We start from the raw sequence: 14,231 nt of genomic DNA, 5'->3' as shown, positions 1-14,231 counted from the left end.
CAGTTTTACCATTTACTGCCTAATGTTATTCATCTAGTTATTTCCATAGCGGCTAATAAACTGCAAGTCTCCCGCTCAGGCTTATTTCCGCATTGAAGAAGAATTGCTTTGTCTTGCTTTGGAAAAATAACTCGGTTTCACATAAACTTAATTTTCCAGGTATCTGATAAACTTTAATTTTTTAATGTGCAAATATGGAGTCAAACCATTTCATATAACATTATTAAAACATCATTTTAGAAAATTAATTATGCCTTTATATTGGGTTTCATGAATATTTTAATGTCTCACTGGGTGCTCGTCACTGTATTTTGAAACTGACCCGTGTAGCTACTATAGTAGAAGCCTTGTGCTGTAGACTGCCGCACCCAGATGTCGCTGTTGGATGTTCCTTTCCAAATGTGCTGTCCTGTACACCGCATGCTCCGAGCGGGTGCTTTTTTTTTTCTGTTATCCCGAGTGTGACCCTGGCTGCTATTTCCTCCGCTCGAGCTATAAAGTGCCCGTGCATTTCCCACGCACCCTCTTTCCCCGGCCACCACACCGTGAGTGTATAACTCACTGTTCTTCAGTACCTTTAAAAAAGGAAAAAAAAAACATATAAAAAATACAAAATAACGAAAATCTCAAAAAATAACTACTTCAAACCAAACAACGTTTTTTAAAAGGGCAAACTTTTTGTTTTTTAAAAGACAAGGTCTCGATCTACCCAGACGTTTCTGAAGCCAGTTCCTCTCGACCGGACTCCATATGCTGTAGCTGTCATTACCGCAGACATCGTTTATTTGGAGAGTAGCGTAAAAGTTTAATAGAGGATTAAGAGACTCATTTGTCCCTCTGGTTCTAGGACACTCTTTACGCACTGTCATTTCAGCACTAGACAAACACACGAGCTCAAGGGCTTGAACGACCCCGAGACATGAACGCAGCGACGGCGGGGAGTTATCCGATGGCTTCTCTCTACGTGGGCGACCTGCACCCTGATATCACGGAGGCTATGCTGTATGAGAAATTCAGTCCGGCCGGCCCGGTGCTGTCCATCCGCGTGTGTCGGGATATGATCACGCGGCGCTCGCTGGGCTATGCCTACGTCAACTTCCAGCAGCCTGCGGACGGTAAGACACGGCAGACATCGCCCTGTCGTCCTGCGTGTGACTTTATACGTGATGCATGGAGCTGTCAGAGTAACGGGAATAATGTGTCATGCTTTGTGCGGTAATGTAGGGATACTGGAGGTGATGTGTGGTGTGCGCGCACTCGCGCTTTCTATCAACTGTGTGCTGTCACATGTATTTCTGAGTTAACCACATCAAGCTTTTCTTCACTCCTCTTCACTACAACCATCTTTAACATCTTCGACAACAAACCGCTTTATTCTTCTAATATGGCCTATTGTGAGAAAGTCAGGGTTTACTGACTGTGACCGTCACACCGCAATATGTCCAGCCAATATGGCAAGCTGCTTTAACATACAAAACCAACTAATATTTCAGCCACTGGTTATTTATTTGTAATAACTATTAACTAACACTATATTTTGTTTTTGTTCTGTTTTTATATTGTGTTTAAATTTATTTAATTCAGATACTACTACTTACTACTTATTCTATTGCTACTAGTAAAAATGCCATTGAAATCTATGGGAATCCGTAAGATACTAGTACTTTTTTAGTTACTAGTAACTATACCAATATTTATTCAAGTTTTGTGTTACTAGTATTTTACTTTTAGTGCTATTTAAAAATAAAGTACTAGCAACTATATCTCAGTTACTTTTTTTTTTTTTTTTTTTTAAGTAGTACTAGTATTTTACATATTTCAGCTACTGGCTATTTGTTTTTAATCACTATTATTTAACACTATGTTTTGTTTTAGTTCTGTTTTTCAAATTGTGTTTTAAACTATTTAATTCACATACTACTACTTATTCATACTAGTTACTATTTTAGTAGTGACACGAACGTAATCCATTGTTACTAGTAAAAAATTGCCATTGAAATCTATGGGAATCCATAAGATAGTAGTACTTTTTAAGTTACTAGTAACTATACCAGTAGTTTAAAATATTTATTCCAGTTTTGTGTTACTAGTACTTTACATTTTAGTGCTATTTAAAAATAAAGTACTAGCAACTATATTTCAGTTACTGTTTTTTTTTTAGTACTGGTATTTTATGTTACTGGCATTACTAGCATTTTACAGATTTCAGCTACTGGCTATTTTTAATTACTATTACAAATTGTGTTTTAATCTGTTAAATTTAGTTAGTAGTACATATTCATACTAGTTACTATTTCAATTGCAAACTTATTCTATTGCTATTAGTAAATAATTTCTATGAAATCTATGGAATACTAGTATTTTTTTAGTTACTCGTAACTATACCAGTAATTAGAAATATTTATTCTAGTTTTGTGTTACTGGTATTTTACTTTTTAAAGCTATTTACAAAAAATAAAGTACTAGCAACTATATCTTAGTTACTGTTATTTTTTCTAGTAGTACTAGTATTTTTTTAGTACTAGTATTTTATGTTACTATTATTAGTACCATTTTACTTTTTAGTATTTTTGAAAAAGTAAAAATAGTTACTAGCAATTACTTTGCCTTGTTACTGGTAACTATCCCAGTGGTATCCCAAAAGCAGAGCATGGTGCAAGTAATGGCAAGGTCATAGGTTTATTTTCCGGGTTCGATAACTTGAATGCAATGTAAGGCGTTTTTGATAAATAGCATGCTAAATTTATTCCTGTATTATTATTCAGTAGCCTACTGTTAGCATAAAATTGATACTGGTTAATTTCAGCATCTTAACATCTAAGGAAGTTTTTGTTCCCGTAATCAAACTTGGTTTGATCACTCAGGGATTTGTAAGTCATGAAAAACACCATAGAAATAAAATAAATTGCATTTCAATGTTACACATACTAAATTATATTAAATCAGCTTGCTATACAACTGCATGTTGTATCATTTCCCCTGTCCTGAAGTGATATCATCACTTACTAAAACAAAGGTTAAATATGCAACTTGGCATGTATGTATGAATCATTTATGCCACGCACCCTGTGGAGGACTGATATTTTGTTCTGTTGAGCTTGCCTAGTCTTGTCCATTCCTGAAACACATCAAGACTTCTGTTCATATTCTGTCTAAAAAAAAGAAAAAGTTGTGAAAATTTTAATTTAAAAAGCTCAACACTCAATAGAGCCATGCAGTCTCAATTATAACCTATAATCAGAATAAAGAACTAGACTAGAATTGAATGTGCTGCTTGACCCACATATAGTCAAAGTGGCCTACATCCACTATAAACCTTGATATGAGACATTTAGAAGCAGATCTAGTCTTTAGGATACGTCCATGTTTTAGCTCTCTGAAGAACGCTAGGTATATCCAGGGGATATATGTGTGTGTGTGTGTGTGTATATATTTGTGAGTGTGTTAGCCCACATTTTGCAACCTGGCATGACCTATTTGTGCTATTTAAAGTGTCATGAGGGGATAATACCATTGTGAAGCACCTTCAGCTTGGTTTCACAATCTAATAATGAGACAAGAATAAGTGTTAATTGGGGAATTTTGGGTTGTGTTTGTTCAATCTTTCCTACATTTCAAGTACATACTAAATACATTGTTTCATTCCTTGCTGAATTCATTGTTCATTTTAGTCATTAGGGCAAACATTTGCTTGTTCAACCACCACAAGTTATGTAGTACATAATGAACGCATGTATACTACCAGTTTTTGAAAAAAAAAAAATCCCTTATGCTCACCAAGACTGCATTTATTTGATCAGAAATACAGTAATATTGTGACATATTACAGTTTAAAGTAACTGTTTTTATTTTAATATATTTTAAATGTAATTTGTTCAACAGAGAGGTGAATCTAAAATATCTGTCTCCTGTTCTAAATGCTTTGTAAACATCTCGTGCTCTTTTCTGCCCTCTTTCACAGCACAAAGGTTAAAAGGTCAGAGTTGAACTCGCTCACCTCCATTTAGTAACTCAAAATGGCAACTGATAGTCAACATGTTTACATGTATAAGAAACAAAAGCGGTGGTGACCACTGTAGGAGAGTGTAACAAGGCTTTAGATTGTTTCACGCATGTTTTTGCATAGTGTATCAGTACAATAGTAGTTTACAGCACGCATATGCTCAGCAAATGTGCTCAAGCACATGGTTTGGTCTTTAGCTTGTAACAGCTGCATTTTGTAAACAGTTGCCGGCACTGGTAAGCTTCAGCCACACACATTCCTGTGTCTCAGCCCCATCAATGGACACAGAGACTTGAACACATGCTGCCTGCCAGCACATTGCTTAAAGGACCCAACACTGCTAAATATAGAGTCAGTGAGGGCTGCCTGCACTGTGCCTGTCTTTTCTAAAAGGTGTTTTGAAGAAACAAGCTGACAGGCAAATTCATAAGTCAGCCACGCCATGCTGCTTCTTCTTCACTGATGATGGCTGACTACCGATATTTGACAGCTACATGCTGTCAGTGCATCCTAAATAAGTTAAAATATAAATAAAAGTTAGGTTGGAGCCAGAAACAGCTACACTGATTGTAAAAAGGTTGTCATGTGTTGGCTGAAAGTTGTTATTTGTGGTGGTCTCTCTCTCTCGCTTGCTCTCTGGGTGATCCCACCAGCCCTGAGCTCCATGTTCAATACAATCACACTGCAAACTGCTGAGGGCAGCAGACACAAGGCTGCTCCATTTTGTTCACCAGACATTTTTAGTGCTTAGTGTGTGTGGGCGAGTGTGTCGGGGGGGAGGACTAAAAAGGTTTAAAAAGAGAGAGAGACCCATCATAATGTATTACAATAGGTGACCGGTCCCTCATATGTTATCAGTTTGATTAGAAAGTAACTTGAAAAGCTTCTGACAAACCTTAAACCTGATATTCGTCTGTTTCAGTCTTCAGACTTTACCAGACGTAAACATATATTTAATCCACAGTCTCTATATATAGTTACAGATACAGAGAGCACTGGTAAGACTTTAAAGAGATGGTTTGTGGATTAAATATATATAAATGTCAGCAAATATTGCATTTGGTAGGGCCAGTGCTAATCTGAGGCCTGTAAAAATGTTTATGTCTACAAATCTAATGATGTGCCTGGAGCTTTGCAGTGCTGCAAGTTCAAAACAATAATAAAACACACTTAGCTTAAATGCTTACTGTTTTTGTGTATGTGCTAAAACAAGGTAATTCTTATAAATATACTGATCTAATCATCTTAAAATATCTGGCTAGTAGACCTTAACATGTAATGTTTAGATGTAATGCTTAGATTACAGTTTCACAGGGCTTTCTAGGATCTGCTAGCATTAGCACAGGCTCGGCTAACAAGATTCAAGCTTGTTTGTTGTGGTTAATATGTTTGAATATTTGATCATGCTCACTAACTATGGATTGAAATATAAAATGAATCAGTTTGTGTTGGTTACGATGAGTTTTAACCTTCTAGTAATTGTTAGTAGTTTAGGTGCTGAGGTAAAAAAGCAGAGATGCTTTATGTCTCATGTTTTTGTGGTTTCAGCGGAAAGAGCTTTGGACACAATGAACTTCGATGTGGTCAAGGGAAAGCCGATCAGAATCATGTGGTCACAAAGAGATCCGTCACTCAGGAAATCCGGGGTTGGAAACGTCTTCATCAAAAATCTGGACAAGTCCATCGACAACAAGGCACTATACGATACCTTCTCTGCTTTCGGGAACATCCTGTCCTGTAAGGTGAGTGAAAATTGACTTTTAGATCTTTGAAAGCTGAAATGAATACATGAATACACTGCTGAAAAGACCAATAGACACCATCACAAAATTTGTAATGGTTTTACTGGTTATAATAGGACTTGTATTGGTTTTATTAAAAACTGTAATCGACCATGTTGGCTCTTTACTGGTAATTGGTCACCTTTTATTGGTGGCTTGTTAAAACCAATAAATCCTAATGGAATATGTCCCAAACCACTACATGAAACCATTTTTTAATTGTTTTAATGGTTAAACGTTGATGGTTTGTGATGTCTGTAATGGTATTTGTAGTGGAAACCACTACAATCTTGATTGTTCTATTGTTTTTTCAGCAGGGAAACTGAATTGTGGTTCATTATTATCAATTTTCCCAGTTTCTGTTAATGATTATGTCAGAAAGGTTGAGAACAACTGTTTTAGACTAATATTTGGTTCTTGCCATGTATAGCCATTTGGATATACAACATTTATTTGTTTCTTAAAGGCAAAAAGGTGACTTTCTGTGTCATTAGTGGCAACAAACATTTGAAAAAATAATGCAAAAACAATGTCGTTCAGACATAATGTCTAAAATAACAATTTGTCATTTCTGCTCTTAATATATAATCACAGGGAATGTGTTTCTAAATGTAATGTTTCTTTTTCTCTCTATTCAAGCAATAAATCATGCATTAGTTTATTAACATATTTCACACATCAGAGAAGCTGTGGTAGTTCAGCTGTAGAAGAAAAACACGCTGTAATCCGATTCTTGATGCCGTCTCAACAGGTGGTGTGTGACGAGAACGGATCTAAGGGTTACGCCTTTGTGCATTTTGAAACTCAGGACGCAGCCGACAGGGCCATCGAGAAGATGAATGGCATGTTGCTGAACGACCGCAAGGTGTGAGTGTCTGAGCAGAGTCATGTGACAGGAAGGAGGTCGATTGGTTTGTTGACTGACAAGGACAGTGTGTAGTTGTCAGTCACTAATGTTCCTTTGGGTGAAAGTTTGTTGTGCAATCAGATTCAAAGGATCAGATTTATTTATTTACTCACCCTCAAGCTCCAAACCTATGTATCTTTCTTACTGAAGTTTTTTTTTGTCTATAAATTTAAAGTTAGTGGGGTTCAGTGTTAATTTGGACCCTTCTGACTTCTTCTAGTCTTCTAGCATTTTAGTGTTTACAAGTCCGTTTTGTCCCTGCTGCAGCTGTTTTGTCTCTGTGGTCGGTCTGCAGCTGTCGGTCTGGGTCTGTATTGCATTTCTGCATCAGTCACGTTTCTGTCTCCGCTGTTTTTTGTAGGTTTGTTGGGCGTTTCAAGTCCAGAAAGGAGAGGGAAGCAGAAATGGGTGCCAAAGCCAAAGAATTCACCAATGTTTACATCAAGAACTTCGGCGAAGACATGGATGATCAGAGACTGAAGGAGCTCTTTGATAAATACGGTGAGTTTGATAGTATAAATGGACGTGGTGGTGGTGGTAGCCTTGTAGTTGGGATTTTTTTTTTTAAGATTTTGTTTCTACCTGCAGGTAAAACACTAAGCGTGAAGGTCATGACTGACCCCACAGGGAAATCACGTGGATTTGGGTTTGTGAGCTACGAGAAGCATGAGGATGCTAACAAGGTAGGAATTTGTATTATGATTTGCTCATAATGCTCAAACATGTTTAAAAATCAGCATGAGTGGAAATGGCTGTAGTGATGCACTGACATTGTCATTGAACTTTCATTGGCTAGATGGATGAATTGACAGGCAAACAGATGAACAGACAGGTGATTTATTGTGATGATATTTTTCTCTCAGGCTGTGGAAGAGATGAACGGTACAGAGCTTAACGGTAAAACAGTGTTTGTTGGCCGAGCACAGAAAAAGATGGAGAGACAAGCAGAACTCAAGAGGAAGTTCGAACAGCTCAAACAGGAAAGAATCAGCAGATATCAGGTAATGAACTACTTCGTTATGTCTTGTGTATGTGTGGTTGTGTATTTAGTTTTTAAAAAAAGTACTAATTTGCGTGTATATTTGTGTTTACAGGGTGTAAACTTGTATATCAAAAATCTTGATGACACCATCGATGATGAGAAACTTCGTAAAGAGTTCTCTCCTTTCGGCTCCATTACCAGTGCCAAGGTGGGTCAAAGGGTGGCTGTTTACAGTCTATTTCTGTTTAAGCACTTTGGGCAAATTCCAAACAACATTTTTGCACCATTGAAGGGCAAAGAGGGAAGGCGATGGTATTTGAAGGGCCTTCCAAATGAAAGTGAGCAACTGAATCCTTTTGATGAAGACTCTTCCACAAGGCTGTTTATGATAACATGAACCTAAAGTGAACATATTGTCATGTTTGTTTGTTTTTAGTAGGCATTACACCAATAGACAGTACACAAGTTGAAATCACAAATTGGACTTTTTGATCTGCTTTTGCAAGATTTATATTTTTGATTTAAACTGATGGAGGAAGGAGGTGAGATCTTATGCAATGTGTATCTTGCTGTAGGTGATGCTGGAGGACGGCAGGTCCAAAGGTTTTGGCTTTGTGTGTTTCTCCTCACCTGAAGAGGCCACAAAGGCTGTGACAGAGATGAACGGGCGTATTGTGGGGTCTAAACCACTGTATGTAGCCCTGGCCCAACGTAAAGAAGAACGCAAAGCTCATCTGACCAACCAGTACATGCAGCGTATCGCTGGTATGAGGGCCATGCCTGCCAACGCAATCATCAACCAGTTCCAGCCTGCCGGTGGTTACTTCATGCCAGCTGTGCCACAGGTGGGTGAGATCCAAAAGTCAAAAGACAAAAATGAAAATCTTGGATTTAAATACTATTTAAACCTGGAAATATAGTATAGTTTATAAAATAGAAAAATAACGTTTTCAAATTAAAAGTCATTAAAAAAGTATTTTAATTAATTTTAAATAATTTTAAAATTAATTTTAAATAATTTTTAATTTTAAATAATTAATTTTAAAAGTCATTTCCACCACATAAGAAAAAAACCATGTTTAAATCACAATTATGTACAGTAAAAATCATGACATACCTAGTTAGAATTATGACATGCATATAAAAAGTCATAAATTATGACAGAGAAAGTTTATTATAATATACTAAGTAATGATTTTTTGTCTCACAAGAATTTTTTTCTCATAATTATCTCATATTTTGTCTCATAATTATCACTTTTAGTCATACGTTCAACTAATGTCATAATGATGACTTTGTATATCATAATTTTAATATTTTATCTCATAATTTTGAATTTCCATAAATATGACTTTTATGTCATAATGATGATACACCAAAGTACAATTTTCTTTTGTGGCTGAAATGGGCTTAATAGTATATCAATAATGTATCAGTAAATATATAGGTAATCAATAAATATACACTGCCATTCAAAAATTTGGGATCAGTAAGATTTTTAATATTTTTTAAATAAGTCTCTTATGCTCCTCAAAGTTCTATCACATATACAGAAAAAAAAGGTAATATTAAGAAATGTCATTGAGAAAAAGAAGTTGTTTTGTATTTTAATATACTTTAATAAAAATGAATTTTCATCAGCCATTACTCCAGTCTTCAGTGTCAAATGATCCTTCAGAATTCATTCTAATATGCTGATGTTTTATTCATCAAAGAATTCTGAAAAAAGTATCCCAGCTTCCAAAGATAATATTAAGCAACAAACTAAATTGATAATAAATCAGCATATTGGTATGATTTCTAAAGGGTAATTTCAAACTTAATATTGGAGTAATAATGCTGAAAATTCAGCTTTGTATCATAGGAAAAAAATCAATTTTAAAATATATTAAAATAGAAAACCACTATTTTAAATTGGAATCATATTTTACAATATGACTGCTTTTTCTGTATTTTTAATCAAATAAATGCAGCCTTGATGAGCAGAGAAGACATTAAAAATCTTACGGATCCCGAACAGCTGTCTACATGCACTCTGAAGTAGTAAAATGTTCCATTAAATAATTAATAATCTCCCCGAGTATATGTTTTGTTTCTTTCTAATGCATCACAGGCCCAGAACAGAACAACATACTATGCACCAAACCAGCTCACACAGATGCGTCCGAACCCTCGCTGGCAGCAGCAGGGGGGCAGAGGTCAGGGTGGCTTCCAGGGCATGCCAAGCTCCTTGCGTCAACCTGGGCCCCGTGCCAACATACGCCACCTGGCACCCAATGCTTCCACCCAAGGCCCACGCGGGATCCCCACAGGTGCACAGAGAGTGGGTGAGAAAACCCACCCACTAATGATGCAACGCCCTGTTGTGACAAACTTCGACTTGTTTTCCAGACCCAAACACCTGAAATTTCCATTATCATTTTAAGTCAGATTCAAAGATTAGTATAGCTGTTTAATGGTATCAGAAAGATTATTATTCAGGTTTTAGTTTCTTTTAATAATAATAATAAGACGAATGTTTCTATTGAATCATTATGTAATTCCATTGGATATCAATAAGACCTACACATTTATAGATTACAAGAAGTGAGTTTGGTGATCTTTCTGTCCTGACCATAGCTTTAATGATATTTACCTCTTTCCAAAACTAGGAGGCGCTAACCAACCAATGGGTCCCCGCCCTGCCATGGGGGTGACGACCCCACGTGCCATGCCCCCATACAAGTATGCCACCGCCATACGAAACACTCAGCCTCAGGTCGTGCAGCCCATTACTCTGCAACAGGTAATAGACAGTCATATTCAGTGGTGGCCAAAATTATTAGAACACTAGTATTTTCACCAGCTAAAAAATGGTTTTACATCTGATCATCATCCATCATCCAGTCTGTCTGAAATGACATGAAGAAACAAAACAAACTGAGACAGACTAAATCCAGAAGCAACGTCTCCAAGATGATTCAAGAGACCTACCTGCAAAGCAACAGTAGTGTTTAATATTTTAGGCACTTGTGTAAAAATTCTCTAAGATGAGGAGATTTTCTTTATCAATTAACTTCTATTAACTACATTTAATTAACATTGTGTTTAAAGCAGCTTTTGCCCTAAGTACACTGTCACATAGTTTTTCAAGTAGCTCTTCAGGTAGGACTCTTGAAGCATCTTGGAGACATTGCCACAGTTCTCCTGGATTTAGACTGTCTCAGTTTGTTCTGTTTCTTCATGTCATTCCAGACAGACTGGATGATGATGAGATCAGATCTGTGTGTGGAGCACTGGCTGTTGTCAGACTCCTTGTGCAAACAAAAATCTCCCTGGATTATTACAATTAACGGTAAAATGAATGTTTGGAAATGTAAACTGATATTTCCCACTGACACACTACAGCAAAACATAGATATAACTGACTTAAAACCATTTTTTAAGTAGTGAACATACTAGAATTCTAATAAATTTGGCCACCACTATAAGTACCATACTGTATATATGTTTTTTATTTAATAGTATTGGCTGACATTGGATATAGATCAGTCACAATTAAATATTTAAAGGGATAGTTCACACAAAAATAAAAATTCTGTCATGAATTACTCACCCTCATGTTGTTCCAAACCCGTAAGACCTTCGTTCATCTTCAGTAATTTCACCTCGGCTCAGAATGCTTTTATGACGCGAGATTATTGTAAACACAGCCCACTGTGATCACCCTTGTAATTCGCTTCAACCTTTTCAAATTGTATAAATGATTATTTTAGGTTCAAGTGCGTGTAAGGATTTGGAAACAAGCAGAGCACTGCTGATTCTAAAGCAAGCAGTGCCATCCGCTGTTCAAAACTAAACTCAGAATCGTGATGCTGAATTATTTCTCGATTCACGTTGCAACGATTTATCGTCCCAACCCGTGGTACTCTTGTGAACGTGCATCAAAGACTGACAGAATAAATTTGATATTTTTGTTTTCTTTGCGAACAAAAATTATTCTCGTAGCTCCATAAAATTAAGGTTGAAACACTGATATCTTAATTTGTGTTGTGAAGATGAACGAAGGTCTTACGGGTTTGGAACGACATGGAATATTCATTTTTGGTGGAACTACCCCTTTCATTGTGCATTCTCATTTCCTTTATTATTTTTTATTTAGATAACTTTTCCATCATCTAATGCTCACTTAAAGTTAGTCATTAAAATCACTAGTATTTTATTTTTAAATTGTTTATACAAAACGTAAGAATTTTTATATTGGCTATTAATCAGCTATCGTCCAGAAATAGAAAATGATTGACTTTTTGGAACAGAATGTTAATAGATATGAGAAACACAATTAAATTCTCATTTTATGGTTTCCTGTCTTCTGCAGGCTCAGCCAGCTGTTCATGTGCAGGGTCAGGAGCCTCTCACTGCCTCCATGTTAGCTGCCGCCCCTCCTCAGGAACAGAAACAGATGCTTGGTGAGATGAGGAGGCTGTAAGCATGTTCAGCCTTTCTAAACATACTCTTACACTCCTGAGGACATTTTTGTGCAGTATAGTTTAATGTGATAGTTCACCCAAAAATTCTGTCATTTGCACACCCTCGAGTTGTTACAAACCTGAGTTTCTTTCTTCTACTGAATGTTTGGTCTCCATTGACTTCCAAAGTATGGAAAAAAATCATGTATCTTCTTTGATGTTCCATAAAAAAGAAAGCTATGCAGGCTTCGAACAGCTTGAGGGTGAGTAAGTGATGACAGAATGTTTCAGAAAACTGTGATGGAGTATCCTTTAATAACTTTCTTATTTTATTCTTCCCTGTAGCAATTTCCAATTGTTTCTTGTCTGTCTTACATGTGCCCGTTCTGTTTTCTCGCAGGTGAGCGGTTGTTTCCTCTCATCCAAGCAATGCACCCCAGTCTAGCCGGGAAGATCACAGGAATGCTCCTTGAGATCGACAACTCTGAACTTCTGCACATGCTGGAGTCCCACGAGTCTCTGCGCTCCAAGGTGACAGCTGTTAACTATGATAAAAGCCTCCAGTAACAGATGCTAGCTCTTCTGTTATGTGCAATAATGGAAAACCGTCACAAGCTTTTAACATTGCAAAGCCTATTGACTAAACCAGAGACGTAATATTATGCGCTCATTTATTAGAAAAGACTGTTCCTGATATGTAATTTATCAGCGTTTTAGTGGTTAACTGCTTGTTAGAGGCATGAATCTCTGTGGTGAAGATGGTTTGGGCATTGCAGGACTGATGATTTATCTCTGTTGTCAGGTGGAGGAGGCTGTCGCAGTGCTTCAGGCTCATCAGGCCAAGAAAGATGCCACACAGAAAGTGGGAGTCACCGCCGCGACTGTAGCCGCAACATCATGACGAGTAACTTTCCTTATTATCAGTAGTATTGTAATTGTGATAATGACCGGGCTGCTTGAAATTATTATGAAAAACTAAACTGTAATTGTTTTCTGCAGGGTGAAGCTGAAAGTCTGAAGAGAGATCACCACTGTCTGGTGTCGTCTGGTGGCAACCGATAAGAACACAAAAAATAAAATGTAAAAAAAAAAGAAAAATACAAAATGATACTTGAACATAAAGAATACGATTTTGTTGCAGGGCTTATATTTTTAACTCTGTAATGATTTTTATCACCTAAAGTTAATTTTAAAAGAGGCAGTTCTGTGAGGGAAGAGCCTCTGTTTTGTGGCCAGGACTGACTTTTTCTATGAGGAAGTGGAAAACTTGGTTCTTCTGTGAGCTGTGTGTTTGCTGCTTTGATTGGACCTCACTTGTCCCATGACAATAACCCGAGTGGTGTGGCACTCTAAATAAAGGGATGACTATTTAAATGAAATATGTGCTCTTCTTCTTCTTTTTTTAAGTAAAGACAAAAACCATTTTACAGACTCTTTTTATCCAAAGTGACTTGCAGTGCAGGAACAGTCCCTTTATCCACCTTATACTTCAACGCGGAAGGGAAATAAGAAGAATAACAACGTGCAGTAAATGGTAAAACTGTCTGCAGTACAAACCGGAGTGCTCATAATTAAGATAATACATTAAGATAATATGGTAAGACACACCAATTTGCAATATCAAGCAGCAAATGAGCTTTTAATTACAGCTAAAAATAGCTGGACGCGGATGAGACCGGAAGCCGGACCCATACAATTTACAATGGAAATGTTAATAACAACTCACTTCACATTTACCTGACTAGTCACATGATCAAAGCCATTTAATTCCAGTTTGCATTCTCCGACAAAAAAAAAGTCTGTATCAAAGCTCCATGAGAGTATATACACATATAGCTACCAATGCTATTAATGCATTATCAAGATATCATATAAATCATGAACACACTACATGTACAATATAAAGATGGTTCTGTTTAAGAACTTAATTACAGAAGTAACACATAAAATGATAGATTTTAACATACATGAAATAAAAACTAATCTATTTGAACTCTGTGATTTTCCAGCGTTTACAACAGTGACTGGAAATGGAATAGTTTTTTCATAAAAAAAAAAAAATAATAATAATAATAATAATGGAATTCCAGTTTGTTTTACATGGCTATCC

At 36.5% G+C, this 14,231-nt stretch overlaps 1 protein-coding gene across 3 annotated transcripts; it reads left to right on the top strand.

Annotated features, from left to right (window-relative positions):
- The first annotated feature begins 510 nt into the window (after positions 1-510).
- On the top strand, positions 511-13,500 carry pabpc4 (poly(A) binding protein, cytoplasmic 4 (inducible form)). Of its 3 annotated transcripts, none has more exons than XM_051132814.1 (14): positions 511-1,115; positions 5,552-5,745; positions 6,536-6,651; positions 7,053-7,192; positions 7,280-7,374; positions 7,555-7,692; positions 7,786-7,881; positions 8,249-8,518; positions 9,787-9,985; positions 10,325-10,458; positions 12,031-12,121; positions 12,522-12,652; positions 12,924-13,025; positions 13,121-13,500. In XM_051132814.1, exons 1-13 carry the CDS (start codon positions 920-922, stop codon positions 13,020-13,022), a joined length of 1,899 nt encoding a protein of 632 aa, XP_050988771.1. In that variant the 5' UTR covers positions 511-919; the 3' UTR covers positions 13,023-13,025; positions 13,121-13,500. The 3 variants fall into 3 exon arrangements, with proteins under 3 accessions (XP_050988771.1, XP_050988770.1, XP_050988772.1); XM_051132813.1 differs by having other exon boundaries at positions 9,787-10,000; XM_051132815.1 differs by lacking the exons at positions 12,522-12,652; positions 12,924-13,025; positions 13,121-13,500 and adding an exon at positions 12,311-12,407 and having other exon boundaries at positions 9,787-10,000; positions 12,031-12,137.
- Positions 13,501-14,231: the final 731 nt, after the last annotated feature.

The sequence above is a fragment of the Labeo rohita genome, chromosome 17 (assembly GCF_022985175.1).
Source record: "Labeo rohita strain BAU-BD-2019 chromosome 17, IGBB_LRoh.1.0, whole genome shotgun sequence".
NCBI lineage: Eukaryota > Metazoa > Chordata > Actinopteri > Cypriniformes > Cyprinidae > Labeo > Labeo rohita.
This window is presented reverse-complemented; position numbering and strand designations above follow the sequence as displayed.